Source organism: Colletotrichum lupini, chromosome 7 (assembly GCF_023278565.1).
Source record: "Colletotrichum lupini chromosome 7, complete sequence".
NCBI lineage: Eukaryota > Fungi > Ascomycota > Sordariomycetes > Glomerellales > Glomerellaceae > Colletotrichum > Colletotrichum lupini.
Genome location: NC_064680.1, coordinates 700,067 through 723,484, shown reverse-complemented (window position 1 = coordinate 723,484; position 23,418 = coordinate 700,067). Strand labels below are relative to the sequence as shown.

The window sequence follows — 23,418 nt, the reverse complement described above, 5'->3', positions numbered from 1 at the left end:
TTGCTTAAGGTACATAGTACTCATGATTAATACTACACAACAAAGTTTTATTCAAAGCATCAACAAATTTCGGACTTCACCTCCTAATCATTAAAGTCTGATCAGTTTCTCTTGGCTTGGCCAAGCTTCACAGACACGGCATTGGCTTTCGGGGCGCACGTTCATAAAATGTCAATGGTATCATATCGAACCTGACACTAACGGCCACGCTGGTCCAGGATTGTACATGCGGCGCGGCGTACTCGGCACCCGGGCGCAACCAGACTGCTTCTTCATGAGGTAATGAAGGCGGGTGCCCACGTGCTGCCATGTCTTGGTCTGATGTAAGTCGTATTGATGGGACACAGTCAAGTCTGATGTTCTATGGGTCACTCGAAGTTGCTCCGCTACCAAGCACTGCCATGTGTCTTTGCGTCCCAGGTGCGAGGTTGCAGTTGCGGTTGCGGTTGCAGGCTACTACTATCAAAGTTTAAAAATAGCTATAGCTCTACCTCAAACGTACTTACCACCAGCCGCGGTTCTCTGGCTCAGAAACACAACGGGAGACTGACGGGAGACCGAAGGTCATTGCCCATTGGGACGAGTCGTTCTAGTCTCGAACTTTCGCGGGAAGTTTGTGTGAGTTACCATGTGTATGTCAGTGTGCGTCAGTTGTCAGATTACGGATATGAAGCCGTTATGGGGTAATTACTGCTGGTGCATGAGCTTGAACGCGAAAGCGCAAGTGCACCACACCGCAGCGCAAAACTCAATTTCGCAGACGTCACGATGGGCCCTCAACTCCTTTGAATCAGTTGCACTTCATTTCGCCGTTTGTCTCGTTATTTTCTCAGACTTGTGAGGTGGGAGTCTCGCACATATTGAACGGTTCTTTTCGCGAGTCAACAGGAACAAAATCATTGCCCCGTGGGCTGCTTTCGCATGAGTCTGTGGTGTCTTGGCGCGCAAAGCGTTTCTTGGCGGCCTGAACTCTATCACAAAGATGCATCAGTCAGCGGATTTTTTGCGCTTGCTGCCCGCTCCAACTCACTGCCCCCCTGAGTTGCAGATCAGGTCCCAAAGAGTAGTCTTTCGGGGCGGGAAATCAGAGTTTTGCTACCTTACACTACGTGATTGAACTCTAATAGTGAGGCAAACAAACAACCTTCGGGAGGACTCCGTGCTCTTGAGTGAGCGACAAACGATGTCGAGCATCTTACATCGCCAATATCAAACCTTCCTTCGTCGTTGAAAATAGAAATAAGCCCGTCTCGGCGACTCTTTAAGCCTCAAAATAAGGTCGCATTGAGCCCAGCCAGGCGGATACTAGAAGAGGGCCTCCCGCAACCCCAGGCATGCTCCGCACAACCGAGACTCCGAACAGGAGAGAGATCAGTTAACAACATCATGTATGTACGGACAGCGTAGCATGGAGCTTTGCCTTAATCTGGAGGAAACCCGACAAGACGCCCTCATCCGCACGGATAGCAACCGTCCCCGTGCCCGCCCCGAGATCTCCGGGATCCGTAGACTAATCGGCTCGCCCGACCTTGACCCCTTGACCGGATAGGAGTCAGGTAGATTGGCTCAAGCAACCCCACCACCTATGAGGGGTCCCCCTCCCCTCTTCCAGAAAGACTGTCAGCCTGTCAGGAACGTCAACTCTTACTTGACATGAACCTTGGAGGCAAGCAGCAAAAGCAGCAAAAGCATCTCAAAGAGGCCAAGACCATCCGGCCACCCAAAGGGCTACAAACTCAAAAATGCCCAGACCATTAGCAAGTTTGACATATGATGTGCAATCAACCCGCCTCCGCTCTCCCACCTTGGCCTTATGTTAATCTTTCTTTTTACTGCGGTACACAGCCAAACTGTAGGTTATACTAGGTAATGGCCAACCACGCAGGCGGGATGAACTCTCGGATCATCTCCCGCTGGAGCTGCCATCCCGGACGGTCGAATCTATACCAGACGACCCATATTGCATAGCTGTTCCTGAATGAGTTCCACTTTGACATTCTTGCTAACACTTACCAGTTCGAACTGCCTTGTGACTGTCACTTCCTTCTCTTGTGCCTACCCTTGAGAGATGCCGCCGGTCCATGTCCTTTTTGGGGCAATGAAGCTGTGACCCTGACGGATTGAACACATCAAATGTCCGTCCGTTCCGTAAAAGAAGAGGGAGAGTACTGGCCCACCTCTCGCACAAGAGGCTGTTCTCTCTTGCTGATCTCATCAATATACGCAAGATTGTGGAGAGGGCTAGGCGGTCGTCGAATATATCCAAACATCTTGGCTTGTATCTGCAGGTGGGCTACCGGTGAGGTTTCTCCATACTAAATCACTTTGCAATTTACAGAGCACAGGGGCATGCTCAGATGCGAAGAACAACCAGGTTCAAAAGCCATTGACTACGCGACGCTGGTGAGCCTCAAGACAAGATATAAGACAGTCTTCTTCGTCCTCCGTTTATGAGCAGATCTTCTCTCCACATCAGGCTGCTCATCGCCAAACAAACATTCTCTTCACTCCCCTCCTTCAAACACACACCTTTTCTCCTACATACTCTCACTGTTTCATCTCATTTGTAGTTACTTGTGTTTCTTTCTTTTCTCACACACAAAGTCTGGTACTATCAACAACATCAATCTTAAACCCCCTAAAGACCACCCCCTTCATCGACACCATCATCAACATGGCGTCCCGGCTGGTCCTCTTCTCCCTTGCCGCACTGGCTGCCGCGAACCCCATCAACCCAGATGGCTACGAGCGGCCGGCCCGCCGACACGTCGGAGGCATTGGTCATCTCGCCCGCGCCGTCATGGCGCCTCAACAACCCCGCGGTGCGCCCGTCGAAGGTCCCGCTAGAGTCGAGATCAGATATGCCAACCCGGGTGACAATGGAACTTGCGAAGACACTCCAGACGTTGGATCGAGCGCCGAGAAGGCAAAGGATAAGAGCAAGGATAAGAGTAAGGACAAGAGCAAGGACAAGAGCAAGGACAAGAGCAAGGATAAGAAGAAGGGCGGCAGCGGCTCCGGATCTGGATCCGGCTCAGGCTCAGGCTCTGGTTCAGGCTCGGGCTCGGGCTCTGGTTCTGGTTCAGGATCTGGTGGCTCGGGAACTGGCAGCTCCGGTGGCGGTGGTAGCACCGGAGGCGGCAGCTCAGCCAACAACGGCACTCTCCCCGGTGGTGGCGGTGGTTCCGGCGGCAGCGGCAGCAGTGGCAGCATCGTAAAGACCTTCCCGACACCCGCCGGCACAGAGAATCTCTCCGCGGCGAAGACTATTTCCGGCAACTTTGACGGCGGCATGAAGCTCTATGACCGTGTCCCTAGCACCTGCACGGGCAGCGAGGGCGGACAAAAGGACGCCGCCTTCATCTTGGCCGACGGCGCCACGCTCAGCAACGTCATTATCGGAGCCGGTGCTGGAGAGGGTATTCAGTGCCAGGGCAGCTGCAACCTCGTCAATGTGTAAGTCATCATCTTACCTTCAACAAAATCTTGATCCAAAGCCACAGCCTAACACATGAGAAACAGCTGGTGGGACAAGGTCTGCGAAGACGGCGCTACCTTCCGCCAGACCAGCGGCACCTCCACGGTCAAGGGCGGCGGCGCCCGCGACGCCCCCGATAAGCTGTTCCAGCACAACGGCGGCGGCACGGTCGAGGTCTCTGACTTTTACGCAAAGAACGTCGGCCAGTTCTGGCGCTCGTGCGGTAACTGCAAGCAGCAGACTGCTCGCACTGCGGTCTTCAACAACATCTACGTCGACGGCGGCAAGACTGTGGCTCACTACAACGGCAACCTCGGCGACAAGGTTACCATTAACGGCGCTTGCGTCATTGGCGGTGCCACGGTGTGCAAGAACTCAAAGGGCGTCACTGGCGGTGGCGAGCCTGGTAATGCGGCTGATGATCCGAAGATCTGCGTGCAGACTGATGTCAAGACGTCTGGCTGGTAAATATGTTCTTTGGTTATTGTTCACGGCGAAGAAAATTCAGGGAGGCTGGTTTGACTTGGTCGCTAGGACTCCAATGTCTGTGTATCTTATTCTTCTCTGTATATCACGCTTTGGGACTGGTCCTTTGGGATTCGGACTGGATGTCTCGGAGTCAAAGGTTCTGTTCGAGCTGTAAATACTTGTATAACTGCAGGATTTGCAGGTCAATCAAGCACATATCTCTTCATGTCCTGATGTACCTAGCGATGAACTTTTCACACGATGAACTCGAGCGGTGGCCCTCCTAATCAGCCGTCGAGAGTAACAGCGGATCACAAATTCACGAAGTCCTGCGAGGGATTGTCACCTTTGCAACCGACTGCAACTAAATGGTATTTATTCATTTTGAAGAAATCTAGCAAGATTCTGGTGACGTCGTTGATGGTGACGAAATTGGTCGATTTGCACAAGGTTCCTTGTCCGTTTGGGTGCGGAGCAAGATTACCTCCAGCAACTAAGGTAGACATCACAGGGTGATGATGCTACTGAGAAAACACACTCCGGTCAGCCCCCTCAAAGGGCAGCGGCTGCAGCAGCCGCGGCAATAGGCGCCGCTGGCATGCTCCGCTTGACACGGTCGGCAGCATTGATAGAATCTCCCTCGTCATCGTCGTTGTTGGGGTTGACGGCGTTGCAAGTCGGGTTGACAACGTCAGAGACGCCTAATCGGAGCCATGTTCCCACGTCAGCTACAGTGTTCTTCGGTTGTAAACGAACTATTAGATGTAAGATATAAGGAACACCCACGAGACAGGTCTGCCACCGTACAGCCGGCGCTCGAGCCGCAGAGCACCAATCTGGTGAGCAGGATTCCCTTATCAGCGCAAAGGCACTTCAGATCGTTACTGCCACAGCCGATTTGCCCAATGACCTTGGTTAGGCAGCCGGCCGCACAAGGGCCGATTTTAGAGGCGAGGTCGGGGACTGAGGTGGCCGTGTTCCCGGGTGCGGAATCGGTCTGACTCTGTGCCAGTGCGAAGTAGGCGAGTAGCGCCGGTACGAAGACAGCAGATGAACGCATGCTGGAGGTTGGATCGTTTGAAATGCGAGTGATACTAATAATGAGTTTTAATGTGTGAGTCGTTGAAGAATACGGAGGCTATCACTCACTACTTTTTAAGGTACAATGGTTTAATGGCAAGTAGAGGATTTGATATATGATATTGTCTATACAAGCGGCCAAGGAGTCCAAGGAGTCCGCTTTAGGCATCCGTATTCCAAACTCAAGCCTAGGATTCGTTGTTTCTAAGATGTGTCATCCAACGAGCAGGATATGCATTGTCAAGTTTAATTGTAACGCCACAATGCAAGGTCAGACGATAGCATAGGTAGCTTTTACACATCTAGAAAATATAGTCTTCTGACAAGATTGCATGCACCAAATACGATCGGAAGATTGAAAAGGAGCAGATATTACATCCTACTGCCATCTAGCGCGTTCCGTATATGCCTGCTTGAAGTATCTAGGTATCTCACCCCTTACGCGCAACTTCGCCCTCTGCCGACCACCAGCGCTTATACCCATACAAACAAATCAAATATGAGGTTCATATTTGATTGTTTGGCTCATTTCTCGCGCCATATTTAATTATTTGATAAATTTAACAAATATTTGATTGATTTAACTGATTACTAATTTTAAAACAGAGCAGAATTAAGGGCATTTTAGAGGTGTAAATAGTGTAGTGGATACGGCGACGCAGGAGCCGAATTTTTTGGGGCGGGTCCACTTTAATTCCGGAGGTCCGGTGTTCGAATCCGGGTCCGGGCGGCCCCTTTTTTCCCGTAATTTCTTGGTATATTATTGGTATATTCGGGCCCACCCTTAGATTCTAGATTTGATCAAATATATCAAATATACGGGCTAGAATATTTGATTGTTTGACTTGCTGAAAATCCTATATTTGACTGTTTGTTTGACTTATTTGTTTGATTGATTTGAATGGGTATGTGCGCTGCCGACCACTCTGTCATGGATCTAGATGCGGTTCATACTTAGATGCGGATGTAACTTGATTGTCACCCAAATCCTTCTCGCCTATTACCGTGCTTCAGACAGCTATGATTTGGTCAGCTGGTCATGAGGCAAAGGCCCCCGCGCCGCAGACCCCGGGGAAGACGAAGGCGTTGACGCTCGACTACTTTGTCAATTGAAACCGCACAAGCCGCCGAGCCCGGAAGGAGTACTGACAGACGCTGCTGTCGCATTTCCGCGAGGGATATTCAACCACCGATGGTCCTGAGGAAAGCCTCATTGAGTCAAGCCCAGCTGAGATTACATAGCGCTGCACTCTTTACGATGTAAACAAGTGAAACAGTGAACCAATCAGAAAAATGTTTCAACCCACGGAGGTAACCAAACGGTCCAACAATTATTCAAATTCACGATTTCACCTAATGACAATGTCAGCATAAGATGAATAACGGGTCCAGAACGGATATGTTACGGATTCGTGTCCTAAATGCGTGTTGCAGTATCTAAATTAGATAGTACGGAGAACAATCAGCAGATCGAGCATTATGCATGAGTAAATAGCGCCGAGATTTCTGCTGGATTGCTAGCTGTTGTCCAAGTTGGGTGTGCCTGCAGGATTCATAGTTCAAATGGTACGACATTGGTTCAAGATGATGGAAGATTGGTCGAAAAAACTCAAGATTTTAAATATTCATGAACTCCTCATAGAACCACTATTGAGTTGAATACATTCTAGAGGTGATAAGGAGGCTCGGCACCCTGCACTTGAGAGTAGACAGCAGTAATAGCAGCCGCCAGATCCTCGGGAAGAAGACCAGCCTCAAGTGTATTAAGTATCGAGTAGAGTTGCTCCACCTTAAAACCACCAAAGATAATCGCATCGCCGTATGCTACATCCAAGTTACTATAGAATGCTATCCATCGCAAGGCGACTACGTGTCCGCTAATACCATACTTCTCCGCAAGCTTAAGGATCGTAGACACCGTAAAACCAACCAGAGGTTTCCGGTACATATAAGTATAGACCTTACCGATAAAGTTCTGCTGTCTCGTTGGAGTAAGTGAGATTACGATGGTATTGAAACTTACGTTACTCTTCCACCGGCCTGATGAAGCCTTGTGTCCCGAGAAAAGACCACCAGCTGCGGGACTGATAGGATGTGAGACTTAGTTCCCTCAAAACATACTCGATGACATACCTGTATACATAAAATGTCATGTTATGCTTGCACAATAGGGGAAACAGCTCCTTCTCGCCTCCTCGCACAATAGCTCTTAATGCCCCTCGTACACGCTGGGCTTAGTGTACCCGTTTTGCTCGCAGATCCCTAGAACCTTCTGCACCTCGGTGGTAGAGTAGTTTGATAAGCCGTAGTTCTTGAACTTTCCCTGTTCAGAGCAGCGCCCATTGCTTTTATCGTGTCCTCGAAGGGGGTCTGGCGATCCGGAAACTGCAGGAACATCGTCTCGACGGTGGATGTCTGAAGATCGCTCAAAGACTTGCCAATGCTGACCTCAAATTGAACAGGCACCCTGAACGATACATTGTGTAGGCAACGTTGACCGCCGCGCTGCTGCCTAGCAAGTAGTCTCATAATTAAGGTGGTGTTAGGACTTCATTGGGCGAGAGGACTGCGCCTCCGAAGTCCCATACAGCTCTTTAACTTCATTTAGTAAAGCCGTACTTCGCAGTACTAAAAACCATTACACAGGCATACAATCGTTACGGAAAGCTAGTAATCATCTAAATGTCGATAACAGTGACCTCGTTCCCATAACCCGATTCCTTACACACTCACCCCGCTCACCCATGCTCACCCCAGCTCACCACGTTAGAAGCGGCGGGGGATCCGGGCACACCTAGGCGTTGTATTGGCGGTTCCTTGAGGCAAGCTTTTATATCATCGAGATCGTAGGGCTCATTCCCATAGCCTGAATCAGTCTCTTTCGCGTCAGGGTCATCCTCGTCTTCTTCGTAATCTTCCTCTTCATAGTCTTCCTAATAGCCCTTTTGATAACTTTCTTCATGGCTGTCCTCTTCATACCCTTCCTCCTCCTCCTTTCTTCTCCTCCCCTTGCTTCCTTTCTTCATCAATAAAGGCCTGATTTTCTTTATGGAATGAAATGTGGTCTTCCTCGTCAACAAGAACCTTATCCCCTCTGCCAACAGGGACATGATCTACTTCATGGAATGAAATATGGTTCTCTTCGTGAGAGTCTGGTCTTCATCCTTAACAAGAACCTGGTCCTCTTCGCCAACATGAACTTGATCTTCTTCGAAGTGCTCCGTTTTCACGTTTCGAAGGCCAGTGCTGCCAGATGGAAAGCTGTTCTCGTTTTCCAATGGTTCAGAGGGTTGACCTTTGTAAATGCTGGGCGTGGCTGACAGGGCGCTCTGGACCTGGCCTGCCTCTATCCTTAGACGCCAAATATTGGCCCATTCCGTGGTGAAATGGTGAGGATTCTTCCATCTGCTGATGAAGCCAGACGGGTTGATGAGTTCCCTGTGCAGGGTCAACCTCAATCATTCCCTGTCGTAGATACAGATGTATGCTGTACAGTGCTCATCGCGGATTCCGCCCAGAGCCGCGCCGTCCGCGCAAGCAAGAGAAAAGACTTCCTGCGACTTGGGGGGATATTTCACGTCCGGATATGTAAATGGCAACATCATGATCTTCAGCGGCCGTTTATTCCAATTGATGGTGCCTCTACACATCTGCCCGCCGGCTTGGAACGCGGCGAAGTGGTCGCATTCGAGACAGAGAACACCGTTGTGGATGTTGACAAGAGCCCAGTTTTGGCACATGTTGGTCGACCAAAGCGAGAAACATACGGGAGTCTCGAGTGAGTATGTAGGTAGAGATGCTGAATCGACTGACTGCTTGGCGGTCGAGGTTGAGACACTTTTGGAACGCGAACTTGCCACGTTAGGCCTCCGTCGAGTGCCATTGATGAACAAGCTGCGCGTATTCCCTCTCATCTTGTATTCGCGAATCCTTAGCCTTTTCGGCCTCCTTCTTCGCTTTCTGTGAATTCTTTCTCTTCGCTGCCTCTTCTTTCCGTCCCTCCTCGGCTAGCCAATATTCAAGTCCCTCCGGAGACTGTGCCAATTTGGCCAACCTGTTCTGATCGTTCTCATATCTCCTGAATTCATTGCGTCGGTCCTTGCCCTTGCCTTTAGTGACACCTTTGCCGCTAACTTTACCCTGACCGCCGCTCGAGGTTTAACCATTGCGGTTAGCGTCGCGGCTGTTGCCGGGTTTCTTGGAAATCATCGTGAACCAAGCTCGGAGACCTTGCGAGTCTTTGAATATACACAAAGGTGTGGTAGCGCGATGTTGCTTGGGTGGCGATTCGGGAAGGGCGGGCAATTGTAGTGTAGGCAGCTCGATGATTGAGTAGCAATGAGTACGTAGAGAGGTGATTATCGATACTGCCCAAGTCTTATGAGAGACAGACAAATAATATATCGAGCTTGGTGGCCAGCTTTGGTGATGAAAGTTGTTGAAGTCAAGGGGATGTGGCAAAGTGATGGGAGCTTCAGTGGCGTGGCCCCACGATGAGTTTTCACAGTAGGTGAGCGCGCATGCATCGTAAGAACGCCAACAGGGGTTGGCTGGGTGTTTGAAAGTTTGAAGAACAGGTGTATGAATCAGAGAATTTGCGAGACGGCAAGTTTCTTAGGCTAGGTTTGTCTCGACGAAGCTGATTGATGAAGTGCTCATTGAAACTATTTCAGGTAAGTTGAGTCGCGTCGCTACCTAAGCATCTATAAGGATGGACGCGTTTGGTGAAGTCATCCCCCCTGATCCCCTGACGGAAACCTTAATTAACCGTGCTCTCTCTCCCTTTAATCACGGTGCGACCACGTAAAACAACGCCAAACTCACTACGGAATACTATGTACGGAATAGGGCCCGGCCACTGGTCCCGACTGGCCGGAGTTGAGACCGGCGCATCCGAGATTTCTTCATGAGCAGTCTCCTCTGGGCTCGAAATGGATTGTGGAAGACTGAAGCCGTGTTTTTCCTATGAGCGCAATGTCAGGTCTTCACATGAAATACAAAGAAAACCCGACTTCGCCCAGCCTCCGCACGCTCAAATGCAGCCGCCATCTTTTCGAGCGTAGTCAAAGTATGATGGATTGTTGCCGTGAAATCTTCAAGCCTGGAAGTATCTGCTCAACTCAGTCTATCCACTTACAAGTATCTAACATTGAATTTCATTCAAAGTACCTTATCGTAGGAGTATTAATTGCCAGAGATGAATATGATAATCGTGGTATTAGAGTATGCCGACGACAACGCCGCTCAGAAGTGTCCCATCCCATCTCATTCTCATCTCATTCTTATCACATTTCGCTCGTCTCACTCACCAGTTTAACTCATCGCCGCCTCGCACCTCTCTCACGTCCTCACAAGCCACGCAGCTTCAATATTCGCCTTCGGATCCGGCGCCCCCTTGGCACTCTTCAACCAGCAATAATTCTCATCCGTCCCCTGCTTCCCCGCCGTAACCCACGCCACACCCACACATGGCCCATCAGCGCTCTGCGTCGTGACAGCAAGTGCCGCGCACAGGTTCATGCAGTCTTCCATCCTCGTCAGCGGGATGTGGCCCAGGTCGTTCATGGGGTAATTGTTGCCGCACTCGCGTACGAAGCGCAGATTCGAGTTCGGCACTGTGTACGTCTTGTTCTCTGAACTAAGATCGGGGCAATTCGTTGTCGCTTCGCCTAGGATCGAGGAGGCTTGGCCTGGGAGCGGGATATAGGCGAGTGAGGTCGAAGTGGAGGATGCTGATGATGCTGTTGCTGAGGCGGATGCTGAGAGTGCTGAGGCTCCCGAGGCTGATGCGGATGCGGATGCTGCTGATGATCCGCTCGAAGCGCACGCTGATGGAGATGATTGCTCGAGTTTGCTGCTCTAGTGTCAGACTCTGTTGCTTCCAAAATTTGGCTGTTCATGTTCACTTACGCTTGGCACGTCTGCACATACGCCGCATGCGCCTGTGCGATCGTTCCCGCTGCAGCAGACGCCCCAATCGTCCCCAGAAAGAAGACCAACGCGACGATAGCTACCCAAAACGTCGCCACCGGGATGCCCCATATCCTCTTATTCTTCTTTGGCGGTATCCCCGCTTGGCTTCCGCCGTACCCCATTCCGGCCGTTGAATGTGCGGGGTACTGGTGGCTTTCGTACCCGGAGCCGTTGTGCTGATCTTGATCTTGGTACGGCGCGTATCCGCCTGGGACAGGTGCCGGTACCGGTTCGGGGGCGGCGCCCGGCGCAGGCTGGTAGTACTTCATGCCCGGTGAGGGCGAGGCCACCTCGAGGCCCGCATATTCGGCGGGCATCAATCCTGTCTGGTATTTTACTTCGCGGTCCGAGTCTTGGGATGCCTGTCTGGAAGCGATGTTGCTGTTGTCCGGTGCGACCAAGTGTCTCTCCGGTGAACTTGATGGCATTGTTGAATGGAATGATGTGATACGCCCCTCGTCTCTGTCCACCACTAATCGACTCGATGGATAGATGCTTTGTGTATTAAGTAATGACTGAGATCAAGAGTGCCAAGTTGACCGTGACGATGTAGTGAAAGGGCACGAATTCAGAAGGCAAAATTTCTGAAGGACCACATCTCGAGCTGGTTCGGAGGGGTGGCAGCCAAGATATACACTTACAACACCCAGAAGAGAAGGACCAGCAGCAAGCAGATTATCAAGGCCCAGGCCCATCCTTCGTTGCCTTCATCAACCTTCAAGAGCAGGGGAGACGCACATGGCAAGTGATCCTCCAAAGCTCCGTAGACCGTGTTGAATGATCGACCTGTTGGAGAAAAGCAAGAATCAAGTCATGTTCCTCACCCTTGCCCGTCCCACTATGAGCGGGCAGCACCATTGACGCCCGTGGGCTTGGGAATAGGGACTTTGGTTTTCTCTTTACTCGAATCGAGCACTCCATATCGAAAAACACTTCCCCAATGGGAATAGCAGCATCAAAAGCTGCAAGCTGTGTTAATGGATCCCCCATCAAAGCTCGTAGGCAACGAGATGATGTCCAGCGGGCAAGGTCATGATCCTTGGCGCTGTTGCGCCCGCTAGCTAGGGGGTGCGGAAGGGCGACAAGAAGATGACCTAGTAGGCCTAGGCAGCCCATTAAGGCGGTCGAATAACTCTGCCAGCGGCCGTGCACTTGGGGAGGTTGAGATGGCAGGGCCAGCGAGATGCAAGTGAGATTTGGAACTTTGCCTCTCTCCCTGGCTCTCAGTCTCTTACTGACACAGTCGCAGTAGAGCTGAGCTGCCAATGGCACCCTGCCATCTCATGTAGGAACGGCCTCATCAACTCATGCTTCCGATAGACTCGTATCAGGGCTGCAGAAAGATGTAACGGTAGCCGCCAAGCCCATACTTCCTGAGGGGAAGCCCTGGCCTAGTCTAAGCCACTGATCGCTGCGAAATTGCCGCTTGAGGCACTCGCTATAAATGGCCCGGCTGCCAACGCAGTCTGCGCGGCAAACTGGTCAATCACAGCATATTACAGAGTTTCATCGCCAGCTTTGAGGTCGAGTTGCTCGCGGCCAACGAGACCTCCTCCTCAACCCATCAGATCGGAAGATGTATTGATTCCAGGTGCTCGGGAAGTCCAAATACCAAGAATGATGGGGTTGTAGTCACACACGAGAACCCAGCAGTCGATTCCTCAGAAACCACACGACAGACCTGAACGATGGAGGCCAACCCTGCAAACCTCAGCGAGTCCACCGTTCAACGGAGTTCACATCCGACATGCTTAAACAGATGTCGACATTCACTTTTCATACTCTCCACTTGTCTACTTTACCAAGGCAACAGCCAACAACGCTAAAACGAAGAAGCATCTCCTCACTTCCTACCCAGAACCCTCTCCCAGCGCGGAGTTGACGTCGTGTTCAAGATGGAGCCACCTGTACGGAGTAAGGCCTGAAGCAAATCCTCCAGGCAGAAGGATTGCAGCCGCAGCCCCCGGTAAAGTGACAGCCAAATTTCGAATTGACAAATTTCGGCTGCAGCCTCCGTCAGAAGAGGACAGGGGTCGGCCGCCGCTGAGACTTGAGACTCGCTGAATTGTTCGTATCCGTGCTCCGTAGGGCCCGTACTTCCGGAGGTCTTCGGGGCCAAAACTGAATTCTAAAGAGTACGGATATTTCATTCTTATTTCGACAATTCAGGGCTAAGTGAATTTTACGAACGATGTACCGGGCTGCCGCGGATCTACCCTTGCTTTGTCCATGTCCACTGTCCGCCTCTGCTCTGTAGACTGACTGACAGTTGATTTGAAGCATGATTCGGCTCCTTCTTTGAGAATCGATATCACAGGCATTGGGGGCGGTAACATCTTCCACATCGTATCATCACCTCCATCGCTCACCCACACATAGCTACATCAATTGGGACGTCATCGAGCCTTTCCGTCAATCCAGGGAATCAGCCCAACTACCTTTCCCAAAGTTCTCGCCCGCAGTGGCCCAAGCCATCCCCGATTGCCACGCGCAGCAGCGCAGGAAGGTGCTTGAAAAGGGACTTTGGTTCCCAATGGCCCGGCTCTGGGCTCAGTCTAACCACTTTTCAGCCACCGAAAGCTTGAATCTCGAAGCCATAGCTGCGTCTCCGCCCGTTTTCTGCCCCAGTGAGATCTGCAAACACCATCCCGTACATGGTTGTTGATGATTCGAGGTAACCCCATCAGCCCAACTACGGATACAAGTGCTTGTGGGTATTCTGGGCAAAGTGCGAGATATCCGAAGGAGCAAATCATGCATGACACCGCGGGGGCCGCCCCCGGGTATGCTGCGACTTTTGTTGCTGGTTCTCGCAGACTCTACGCCTGTTTGCGCAAGACATTTAGTATGTACTGGTTTTTCTATTCCTTTTTTTCTCTCTTACGATGTAATTGCGGTACTTCAATGACGTAAAAGCGAATGCTGACGTCCTAGGCCCCTAAATCTCTCGGCCCTGATGTTCAATGCGAGGTCTAGACGCTCTGCTGCGCAGTGTCTTCTTCTACGTCTGTAGCATGCTCATCGACCTGGGTCTGCTCAGCGAGCTTAGCCTTCGTAGCGAGCTTAACGGACTTCTCGTGGGCCTCAGCACGCTTTTCAAGTTGCTCAAAAACGCCGTTTTCAACATCATCTTCTGCTAGGAGATTCTCCAGCGGCTTAAACCCCTTGCCCTGATTGATGTCGTTTCTTAGCTCCTGCGCCGACTTCCACACCCATCCTTCGCACTTATTCTTCTCCTTTCGCTATTTAAACTGAAAGTCAGTCAAGCTATGTCTTGGCCTTCCCTCAAGCTTCCAAATATCATCCTCGCTCATTCACAAGACTGAGGAGACTCGGGGCAGGGTTCCGGGCGTTCTTCCACTCACCTCAGGCTCAGCAGTCTCATCCTCCATCTTACACCACACAAAGATGGTAATATAATGCTTCCCCTCCTTCTCGAACTCATCACTTGTCCATGGCCCCTTCTTGATGGCTTTGACAACAAGACCGGTCTCCTCAAACGTCTCTCGCACTGCGCACTTGAAGGGATGCTCGTTCTTCTCAATGTGTCCGCCGGGCATTTGTAGCTTGCCTGTTTGTTCACAAATTAGTCAGCTTGCGGAGCGAAGTGGCTAGCAAAGTTTTGGCACGACTGAATAACAGTCGGAACTATGAGGAACGTGGGAATGGCTTTGAAGGCAGCCACCATCATGTCTTCTGGTGATGAGGGCTATGGGTTTCAGATCTCACCTGCACCATGACTACCCAAACGCTTTCCAACAATTACCATGCCATTTCGCTCGATGATAGCCGAGACGCCCGAGCGGGTATGAACGAAGTTGGGGTTCTCCTCGGGGGTTGGGGCCGCCATGTTTACCCTGCGACCTTTCCAAAGCTATAAAAGAAGTGAACAGGCAGAATTCGCAGCGCAAGGCTTTCAAAGTGCTCAAACAAGAAAGAGATATCTCTTGATTGCAAGCGTCGTGGTGCTGAAGCTGGTCTGACTTGAACTGATGGAGAATGAGTGGTAATTCACCAGGGTAGAGGTTGACTCATATACCAAACCCAAACGGTCCCTTCACTGGAATCGCTCTTTGTTCGGCTCGAGACCTATTGAGCACATTCAGGACGGCAAATGTATTCGCTTCGTCTTTGTTGGACAAGGGATGCTGTTCACGTTGGTCGCAATCTGTTGGGCCGGTGAATGGATGGCACAGGTCGTTGGTAAAGGGTAAAAAAAGTATTGATCGGCTTGGTCGCATAGCTGCAGTTTGCGGGGCCACCTGGGAAAATCAGCCTGGTCAGCCTTGGGCAAACTGTGTTTGTTCTCGCTTGGAGGTGACACCATCTCACCCCATCAATACACTTCGTTCATACTTCGCCTCCAGGCTGTGGGTAAGAGTACACTTGCAATCTGTAACAATGGCTCTTTAATCGATTTCAACATTCTAAAAGATACGTAGAGCACATTAAGCAAGGAAAAAAGCCGCTGAAAAAACAGAGCCCCTCACACCACTTATCGTTGCGACACAGCACTTAGCATCACCACCAAAGACAGCCAAAACCTCAAAACATCAACCACAACATCACCACAACAACCCATACCTAAGTTCCTCAAAAAGGATGGACGATCTGGGAATCGAACCCAGGACCTACCGCATGCTAAGCGGTCATTATACCACTAAACCAATCGCCCATGTGATGATCTAGCCCGGACTTGAACCGGAGACCTTCAGTGTGGCAGACGAAAGAGATGAGGCTCTCGAGCTGTTAGACTGACGTGATAACCAACTACACCACCAGACCAAGTTATTGTTGAGGTTCGTGGACGAGAAGCCCGCTCTTAGGGCAAGGGCGTGGAGATGGCGGTGGTGGTTAGGTCGGCGTCGAGTGGATGTGGGCGGACGGGGTTGAGGTTTAAGCGGATGCTGTGACGGCGGAGAGGTGCAAACCCATGAAGCATGGGGTGGATAATCGCCAGTCGTAGTTGATGCGAGGCGCCGCACCAAGTGTGAAAAGTATCTCATCATTCATTACATCTGCTTCCATAGGGTATCATTACATAGCTCTCTGAGAGCCTTCGCGTGAGAGGAGACATCCAAAATCCATATCCAAAATAAACCATGCACATACTACACCGGAAACATTATACATCTTTACCATGCTCCCTTCTGGGGCATGTTGTCAGGATCCATCTCAAATCCCTTGATGCTCTCCTGCCAATTCTGCCAGTTGAAGTCATCCAAGTTATCCATGTTGACGTCCATGGAGTCAACAGGCACATTGTTGATGGACGTGAACGGGTCAGACCACAGCCACGGAGGCTGGTTGTCCCCCAGAGACGACGCTACCGTAGGTTGGGACTGCATCGCGATGGCCTGCTGCTTGAGTCGCTGATCGTTATCAAGACCCTGTCCAGTTGACATTGCGGGCGATGGCACTGCCGAAGACATCATAGACTGCGACGCTTGCGGCTGCGAGGCGTTGGGCGGGAAGAGCGTATTATTCGGGTCGGCTGCCATGGACTCCGCCGTCGGGTAGATATACTCCCAGATATGGTTGGGATTAAACCCGCGCGCCATCATTACCGTGTCGATGAACTCGGGTTCCCTCTGCTGCGGTGCGGGCGTCGGAGCCTGAACTGTCGGGTTCGCAGGCTGGGGAACCGGACCTCGGGGCGCTACGCTCTGCTGCTGCTGCACGGGTTGAATTTGCGTTACGTTGTTTGCCGGCGGTGGTAGCGGGCTTGAGCCGCCATCCGTCCGTACCAGGTTGCGCCAGCGGGTGCGAATCTGCAGGTGCTTGATCTCCATTCCGGGCACTGGTCCAAGTCTGGCCGGGATGGGATTCATACGATCGTCCACGTCCAGTTGGCGTGCTGCTTCCGGATCGGCTCTGAGACGGACAATCTCCGCCTCGCGATGCTTCGTCGCCTTTGCGCTTAGCTTCCGTAATGGGACCCATACAGCCATATGATCTGCCATCCTCGAAATTTCAGATGGGTCTCTGTCGAATCGCATCGTGTTGTTGACAGCTTCCCATCCTCGCTCCGAGGTTGCTGACCATGGCCGACGCCCGCCTTCCATGAGGATGTAGGCAATCGCGTGCCATTGTCGGTAGGTCTGGAAAAGCCACCGCCATTGCTTACAGCGGGGATCTGTGTTTAGGATGTAGTTGTATTCAACGATTTCAATGGCTGAGATGAAGAGCCTGTCGCGGATCTCGTTGGATAGTTCGTGGCCGTTGCCAGGGAACAGCATCGGTTGATAAATGACAAGACTCATCTTCGCCATGATAACACGGGCGATCATGGCCGCCATCCAGAAGAGGGGGTCGTCGTCGGTGAAGCAATGCTTGAGGAACTTCTCCTCAACACGGTCGTAAACTTCGATCAGCATGCGCTCGCGCTCCTCGAGACTTGATGCAGCGTCCTTGGGACAGACACCAGCCATGGCTGACCCCACCGTGTGTAACCGCCGTGACAGTGCGCAAATTTCGTATCTCACCAGCGATACGGCGCAGTCGGTCTTGCCCAGGCGCGATTTGGGAACCTCTGTCATTCCCGGCTCAATATCTGAATCGTTCAAATTAGAGGGCAGTTCGGTGTCAAACGATCGGTCGATGATGGTGAGATCGCTGCCAAGCTCTTCTGCAGAGCGAAGATCCAAGGTGCAGATAGCCCACCACAAGCGACGTCTCATTTCAGTCTCAAAGGGGGGAAGATTGAAGTTTGTTCCGTCCCGATGGATCCCCAGTCCTTGTGCGATACGGATCGCCAATCCGGTCAGCGTCCAGCAGAATCGGGTGTCATCCTCCCTGCGGACCAGCGTGAGGAACATGACAAAAGCCTGGAGGACAACCATGTCGGAGGTATTGAGGAAGTTGGCCTTTGCGAGTGCCTGCTCGAGGGCGAAGCGATACTGTGAGAGCATCTCCTCCTTCTTTGATCCAAAGTTCTTCTCCACCTGTGAACTGGTTAGTCATCGTCAAGTGTGATGGATGTTTGACATGATATGGACTTACCTCTTCATCTTCCATGGATGTGATTGCTGCATAGTAAATGGAAAACAGCAGCGCTTCGTTACCGGCAGTCAGCTCGTCGATATTGCGTCGCATGTCGCGAATGAGCTTCTCCATGGTCGGGATATGCAAGATCTTGAGCAACGGTTCCACATTCTCCTGGTAAACCTGCCACATGAAGGGTATCTGAGATGGCAAGGGATGCAGCTTGCGCAAGTCGACATCGGAAGACCGATATCCCAGGATAAAGGCATGATGGTCCGTCGCGGCGTCGGTATCCTGTATTGGAGAGTGATCTGGCGTGTCCTCGACATCTGAATCATCGGTATCTTGATCCAACGCATGCGTCTCTTCTCGAAGCTCGTCAAGCTATAGCATCCTTGTCAGCACCTTGGCACAAAACATGACTCGGGTGACTCACTTCGTCATTGAGCTTGGACCAAAATGCGCTGCTCACGTATCTACTCGTCTTGCCCTTGTCGTGAAGCACAAGCCGGCCAAACGACCTGCTTATGCCTGTTTGCCTCTCTACAGGCCTCTTAGGTTCTGGATCCGTCTCCATCCTGTTGGGCGTCACGGCCTCCTTGAATGCACTCATGACAGCAGCGCCGCTGGAAGTGCTACCGGCGCGTTCGGAGCTCAGGTCGTTACCAAAAGCCTCGGGCGAATTGCCTGTGCTCGAGTTCTGGCGACCGCTGTTGCTCCCTGTGCCGCTCTCGACCTCGATCTGGCCACTGAGCTCCTCAACGATTCCCTCCAACTTGCGCAGGCGCTTCATTAGCTCCACCTCGCGCTCGCTCGAATTTTTGGGCGGCGCATTCGGATCTTTCGGTCTGGGACGGCGAGGGGCGCGGCCGGGGGCCGGGTAGATGCACTGGATGACGGCGCGGCGGCAGTTGCTGCACGGCATTTGCTTGTCGCAGCGGACCTTTCGTCGGCGGCAGGTGACGCAGCTTCGGGGATTGAGGGCTGGCTGGCCGGAGGCCGTCATAGCCACGGGTTGATCAGGAGGTATAGAGGTCGCGCCATGTCGGCTGAGGGCAGGAAAGTCGTGAATGGTCGGGGAGTTTGGCGAATGGTGGGGGTTGGCATTCATGGCGTTGGCTGGCGTCGTGGGGTTCGACTGTTGACTTGTCGGCGAGAAGTTGTCCATGGCGTCTGTTTTGTCGGCCGTCCGTCGGATGTCTGGGGACGCAGACGTCGTAAGAGAAATTTGTTCGTTCGCAGTGGCGGTTGTAGTCGGAGAAGAGACTGGAGGCTCACGAAGGTTTGAGTTGGGGTTTGAGGGATAGGATTCGACAGAGTGCGATGGTGACACACAGTTTGGCGACCAGAGCTGAGAAGGCTGACAAATGGCGGGGGATCGATCCTGCAACGCTGTTTTGCTCTTGGCTCCAGCTTTACCCACCCAGAGACAACAGCCGTGACACAAGGATCGAGCCTAGAGCATGTCAGAATCACAGCAGCCTATCTGAAAAGGCGGTAAGCTGTGAAATTGGTCGCTTGGTGTTTCGTCGATTGGCGTTGGAAGCTGTCGTTCGGTGACTCTTGCAGGATTGTTGAGATTAGTGGGTTAGGCTTGACAAGACAGGCGACTGAAAGGCGCAGCAGCACCCGCAAAAGCAGCAGCCAGCTAAGGTAAGGTAAGGGTAAAGGTAGGTGGGGGTTGGAAGATGGACGGGAGCCAATGTTGGAGCGCACGAATGCCAGTCAACCTCAGTGCGCGGGAATAGAATGAAGTGGGAGGGAAAAAAAGCATGGGAGCATGGGAATAGCAGGGGGGGAGGACCGATCGAGGTCGGAGCTTAGACCGGCAAGCCGGTGGGTGGGGCGGGGCGCCTGCATCGGCCACGGCCAGCAATGCGACGCTTCCCATTGGCTCAGCTCACCTCGGGAGAGGCTGTGATCAGCTCACCGAAAGACCCCGACTCGAATGACACACCCATCCCAGGTGAAGTTCGGTGAGAACCCGGTGTCGGCCAGTACCTCCGAGCTTCTCGGAAAAAACGATCTTGCATACTCGGCTTTACGTTGCGTTGTCAATCGACAAAACAGGAGGTCAATTCTATCTACTGATTACGAGTTGGGTAATTCCCGCCGGTTTACGCACGACATCATCGACTACCAACTTGACTGGCAAGCATGGAACACGACCTGGCTCGGGCTCTCATGGGTTGAGACGATGAGCACTCGCCGGCGGTCGGTGCACGACATGTCCGATATCTCCGAGAACGGCGCCCAAGACTCTTGACTCTCAAGTCTCCAACCAAAGGTTTACAACGGTCTGTGTAAGTCTGCCCATGACGCAAGGCGACCATTCGCGTTGGTGACCAGTTTCCCAAAAACTAACTCCTCCGACTGCTATCAATCAGCCGAACCATCTTACCCCTATGCAAGTAGTACCTAAGCCAACTGGTTGATTCAACAGACACGTTTCCCCCATGTGCTATGCATGCTTTCCTTGAGAGAAGGCTTGTTCGGACGTATGTACGGCATGCAAGATCTGATAAAGTCTACTGCGTACATGTTCCCTACTCAGGGTACCGTAACATCGATCTTAGTTTCGTTTCGCGTCAGCACAGATCTCTGACGAAATCCATGAAGCTGAATATGTTTAGTTCGGGAGACCTTGCCCACTGCATTTGTCTTCCCCGCTTCCGGAGGGGGAAACAGAGGCGAAACACATGCCAAAAAGCAGTCGACACGAGCAGGATATGCCGAGCCTGCATACTAAACTTTCACATTTCCGCTTCAAAATCCTTGGCACCAAGTCAAGCCATACCGGTCATGTGTTAGTACTTCACCGAATGATTCACCTCGGTGTGGGTTCGCTTTCGCATTTGCTCAAAGAAATCAAAACTCGCTGAATGACTAACACAAAACTTCTCCTACATGATGAGAAAGGCACTACCGGCGACAACACTGGCCGAAACCATTATCGTCAAGATGGCCGCACCGGCCTTGTCCGCGGTGGTGATCGCCTTAGGAGAATTTGACGACCCCGACCCATCATCAGTCTTTCCTCCATTTACATCGCCTGTGGAGTTTCCTCCCGTGGTAGCAGTGACGGGCGCCTCAGCCGACCCGACTAGGTTATACATGATCATCTGCAAAGAAGTCATCTGCGGTCCCACGCCCACGATCCCATCAAAAGTCTCATTCAGCCACGAGAATCCGCACGCGGTCCCCGCATGGCCCTTGAACCCCGAAGCGGGAGGCCCCGAACAGGTGATTGCCGCCTTCTTCCCGCTCGAAAGCAGCAGCGCCGTGATGGTGTCCGCGGTGTGCGCGGCGACCTGCGATGTGGCGGCCAGCCAGCGCGCGAGATACCCCTTGAAGCTCTGCGCGTCTTGGCTGCACTGCGCCGTCGGCTCGCAGTAGGCCTCGTAGATGATGTCGTTTTGGACAAACGCCGTCTGCACATCCGTGAGCATGCCGTCGAGGCGGGTCTTCCACGTGTCGCTCCCCGTAATGTTGTACATCACCGCCGCGCCGTAGAGAAAGATGCCGGCGTTGTAGGACCACTTTGTGCTGTCGGTGGAGCTGGGGCATTTTCCCTCAAAGTGAACGCCGTCGAGTACTTCGTGATCGGATGTGAGCAGTCCGACGACCGTCTGCCATGTCCAGACCTTTTCTGCCCAGTCAGAGTATGTCGTGTTCCCCGTGTACCGAGCCAGGCGCGCAGCGACATTGAAAAAGCACCCGTTCGAGATGGAGTTCTTGTAGTCGAAACCGGCGTTCCACGTAAAGATTTGCCATCGCACACCGCCGTTACAGTTCTCCGTATCCCATCGACTGACGTACTCGTTAAAGACGGCTTGGACCAGGGCGAGCCACTGCGGTGAGTCCTCTGGCGGATTCGGGTATTTGTGTTCGGCGGCGGACATGGCGGCCATTGCCCAGAAGCCCTGGTCGTCGTTTCCTTCTGTAAGGGTTTGATTCTGTGGCATGTAGTCGTTGTCGTCGCCCACTTGATGCAGCATGGCTTGCGTGGTGATTGTGTTGTAAGAGTCATCGCCCGTGAGCCACCAGTAGTCTATCAATGTGCCGAACATGGCACCGGCCTCCCACCCTTGAAACTGTCAACACGAGGTCCATGACAATGTTTTGGACTAGACCTACAGTAATAGGGATCTGGTAAGTTTCCAGGGGTATCGCCAGTATTGTTACCAGTGTAGTATTTTACGAGCCCATATGCGACCGTGCTCGCGGCACTCTCTATTGAGTCTGACATCGCAACAGGTTAGCCAAGGCAAGACGACTCGGCAAACGCAAATACCCTACCTTCATCTGTCCATGTGACATCGATCGCACTGACGCTCGCCAAATTCAACCCCAAGGCCAAAGCCGGCAGTCCTAATGTTGGTCTCATCTCGATTTGTTCAGCTGGTAGACGATATAAACGAGCGACAAGAGATCCGAATCGCAGCGCCGAGCTATTGGCAAAAGCTTGGCATCAACAACGACAACGACAGTAACAACGGCAACGACGTAGACATAAACGAGACCGCACGCCGAAGGGGTGGCCCTCAGTGGAGGGCGGAAGAGTCTTCGAGCTTAAAGGGTATTCCATCACAAGGGCTGTGCAAAATCGCGGGTCCATTTTCAATTTTCCCTCTCTCCACAGCTGACGTCTGTAGCTGACGCGCATGTAACCACGTAACCCACTGGCATGATCTCGGGGCCCATCTTGTTTAGACGATTTCGGCGGTTTCGCACTAAGGCTCTATTAGTTGTTCAATTGTTTGGTTCTAGACGCGGTGGTTTTTCTAGCGCTAGAATTCCAAGTATGGGTGTGGTTGATACTGAAACATACGTGTAGGAATGAGAAGCCGTGAACTCCGGGCTGCCGCAATTCTGCATACGACGCTCACCGGGGTCTGGGGGTAGACTGCCGCGAGGGCGTGACTGGCGGCTCCAGAGACGACGAACCGTACGGTCCCGGTCGGCTTTCCGTCTTAGCGTGCTGCGGGTGGTGGGGTGATCTTCGTTCGCGATGACGATCCACCCCTATCCAAACTCGAGTTGGTTCCCTCTCCTTTTCGGTCTTTAGCGGGAACGAAGTTGTGGAAAAGTTGTGGGGGGCTGGTGGACTTACGCGTCTCAGGATGCGATAGGGACGGTGAAGAAAAATTGGTGCGGAATCGGGGATAGTTGACTGAAACAAGGAACAACAAGCCTGTCAACCTGTCTGTGTGTCTATTTTGGGCTGGGCTCTCCTAAACATATTTGGGTCGACAGATCCCCCATGAAAATGCTTATTCCTTTGCGTCTGCTTGTTTTGGCAGTCAAGACTTGCAGAGTTGCATCGTCACGCTACTCAGTGCTCAATCGGTGGTTGTCAACTCAAATCCAACTCAAACTCCGAAGGTGATTGATAGTAGGTCTCCTCATTTTCCTCCCGAACCCCTTGGTTATTT

General features: G+C 52.2%; 13 protein-coding genes and 2 non-coding genes across 15 annotated transcripts; 4 read left to right on the top strand and 11 right to left on the bottom strand.

Annotated features, from left to right (window-relative positions):
- Positions 1-2,674: 2,674 nt before the first annotated feature.
- On the top strand, positions 2,675-3,946 carry CLUP02_13260 (pectate lyase; the record flags this gene model as incomplete). Its single annotated transcript, XM_049292203.1, has 2 exons — positions 2,675-3,456; positions 3,523-3,946. The coding sequence occupies 2 exons, from the start codon at positions 2,675-2,677 to the stop codon at positions 3,944-3,946; spliced, it is 1,206 nt and encodes a 401-aa protein (XP_049149349.1).
- A 36-nt stretch (positions 3,947-3,982) lies between these two features.
- On the bottom strand, positions 3,983-4,452 carry CLUP02_13259 (uncharacterized protein; the record flags this gene model as incomplete). The annotated part of the gene is made up of 3 exons (XM_049292202.1): positions 3,983-4,133; positions 4,205-4,229; positions 4,293-4,452. 3 exons carry the CDS (start codon positions 4,450-4,452, stop codon positions 3,983-3,985), a joined length of 336 nt encoding a protein of 111 aa, XP_049149348.1.
- Positions 4,453-4,498: 46 nt separating this feature from the next.
- On the bottom strand, positions 4,499-5,006 carry CLUP02_13258 (uncharacterized protein; the record flags this gene model as incomplete). The annotated part of the gene is made up of 2 exons (XM_049292201.1): positions 4,499-4,674; positions 4,733-5,006. 2 exons carry the CDS (start codon positions 5,004-5,006, stop codon positions 4,499-4,501), a joined length of 450 nt encoding a protein of 149 aa, XP_049149347.1.
- Positions 5,007-5,671: 665 nt separating this feature from the next.
- Positions 5,672-5,821, top strand: CLUP02_13257 (uncharacterized protein; the record flags this gene model as incomplete). Its single annotated transcript, XM_049292200.1, has 1 exon — positions 5,672-5,821. A coding segment is annotated over one exon (150 nt), but the record flags the coding sequence as incomplete, so codon positions are not given.
- Positions 5,822-6,692: 871 nt separating this feature from the next.
- Positions 6,693-6,974, bottom strand: CLUP02_13256 (aflatoxin B1 aldehyde reductase member 2; the record flags this gene model as incomplete). Its single annotated transcript, XM_049292199.1, has 1 exon — positions 6,693-6,974. One exon carries the CDS (start codon positions 6,972-6,974, stop codon positions 6,693-6,695), a length of 282 nt encoding a protein of 93 aa, XP_049149345.1.
- A 3,392-nt stretch (positions 6,975-10,366) lies between these two features.
- On the bottom strand, positions 10,367-11,427 carry CLUP02_13255 (uncharacterized protein; the record flags this gene model as incomplete). Its single annotated transcript, XM_049292198.1, has 2 exons — positions 10,367-10,664; positions 10,937-11,427. The coding sequence occupies 2 exons, from the start codon at positions 11,425-11,427 to the stop codon at positions 10,367-10,369; spliced, it is 789 nt and encodes a 262-aa protein (XP_049149344.1).
- Positions 11,428-11,716: 289 nt separating this feature from the next.
- CLUP02_13254 (uncharacterized protein) lies at positions 11,717-12,277 on the bottom strand (the record flags this gene model as incomplete). The annotated part of the gene is made up of 1 exon (XM_049292197.1): positions 11,717-12,277. A coding segment is annotated over one exon (561 nt), but the record flags the coding sequence as incomplete, so codon positions are not given.
- A 913-nt stretch (positions 12,278-13,190) lies between these two features.
- CLUP02_13253 (uncharacterized protein) lies at positions 13,191-13,941 on the top strand (the record flags this gene model as incomplete). Its single annotated transcript, XM_049292196.1, has 4 exons — positions 13,191-13,252; positions 13,379-13,626; positions 13,674-13,844; positions 13,916-13,941. 4 exons carry the CDS (start codon positions 13,191-13,193, stop codon positions 13,939-13,941), a joined length of 507 nt encoding a protein of 168 aa, XP_049149342.1.
- Positions 13,942-13,971: 30 nt separating this feature from the next.
- Positions 13,972-15,353, bottom strand: CLUP02_13252 (uncharacterized protein; the record flags this gene model as incomplete). Its single annotated transcript, XM_049292195.1, has 4 exons — positions 13,972-14,241; positions 14,365-14,570; positions 14,729-14,873; positions 15,345-15,353. The coding sequence occupies 4 exons, from the start codon at positions 15,351-15,353 to the stop codon at positions 13,972-13,974; spliced, it is 630 nt and encodes a 209-aa protein (XP_049149341.1).
- Positions 15,354-15,602: 249 nt separating this feature from the next.
- Positions 15,603-15,674, bottom strand: CLUP02_tRNA244. The gene has a single exon. It is a non-coding gene; the product is annotated as a tRNA-Ala (tRNA).
- Positions 15,675-15,680: 6 nt separating this feature from the next.
- On the bottom strand, positions 15,681-15,784 carry CLUP02_tRNA243. The gene has a single exon. It is a non-coding gene; the product is annotated as a tRNA-Val (tRNA).
- On the bottom strand, positions 15,685-16,005 carry CLUP02_13251 (uncharacterized protein; the record flags this gene model as incomplete). Its single annotated transcript, XM_049292194.1, has 1 exon — positions 15,685-16,005. One exon carries the CDS (start codon positions 16,003-16,005, stop codon positions 15,685-15,687), a length of 321 nt encoding a protein of 106 aa, XP_049149340.1.
- Positions 16,006-16,134: 129 nt separating this feature from the next.
- CLUP02_13250 (fungal specific transcription factor domain-containing protein) lies at positions 16,135-19,757 on the bottom strand (the record flags this gene model as incomplete). The annotated part of the gene is made up of 5 exons (XM_049292193.1): positions 16,135-17,943; positions 18,002-18,367; positions 18,420-19,396; positions 19,460-19,545; positions 19,678-19,757. 5 exons carry the CDS (start codon positions 19,755-19,757, stop codon positions 16,135-16,137), a joined length of 3,318 nt encoding a protein of 1,105 aa, XP_049149339.1.
- A 101-nt stretch (positions 19,758-19,858) lies between these two features.
- CLUP02_13249 (uncharacterized protein) lies at positions 19,859-20,249 on the top strand (the record flags this gene model as incomplete). Its single annotated transcript, XM_049292192.1, has 2 exons — positions 19,859-19,959; positions 20,054-20,249. 2 exons carry the CDS (start codon positions 19,859-19,861, stop codon positions 20,247-20,249), a joined length of 297 nt encoding a protein of 98 aa, XP_049149338.1.
- A 637-nt stretch (positions 20,250-20,886) lies between these two features.
- Positions 20,887-22,687, bottom strand: CLUP02_13248 (glycosyl hydrolase family 76; the record flags this gene model as incomplete). Its single annotated transcript, XM_049292191.1, has 2 exons — positions 20,887-22,077; positions 22,667-22,687. The coding sequence occupies 2 exons, from the start codon at positions 22,685-22,687 to the stop codon at positions 20,887-20,889; spliced, it is 1,212 nt and encodes a 403-aa protein (XP_049149337.1).
- Between the last annotated feature and the right edge of the window lie 731 nt (positions 22,688-23,418).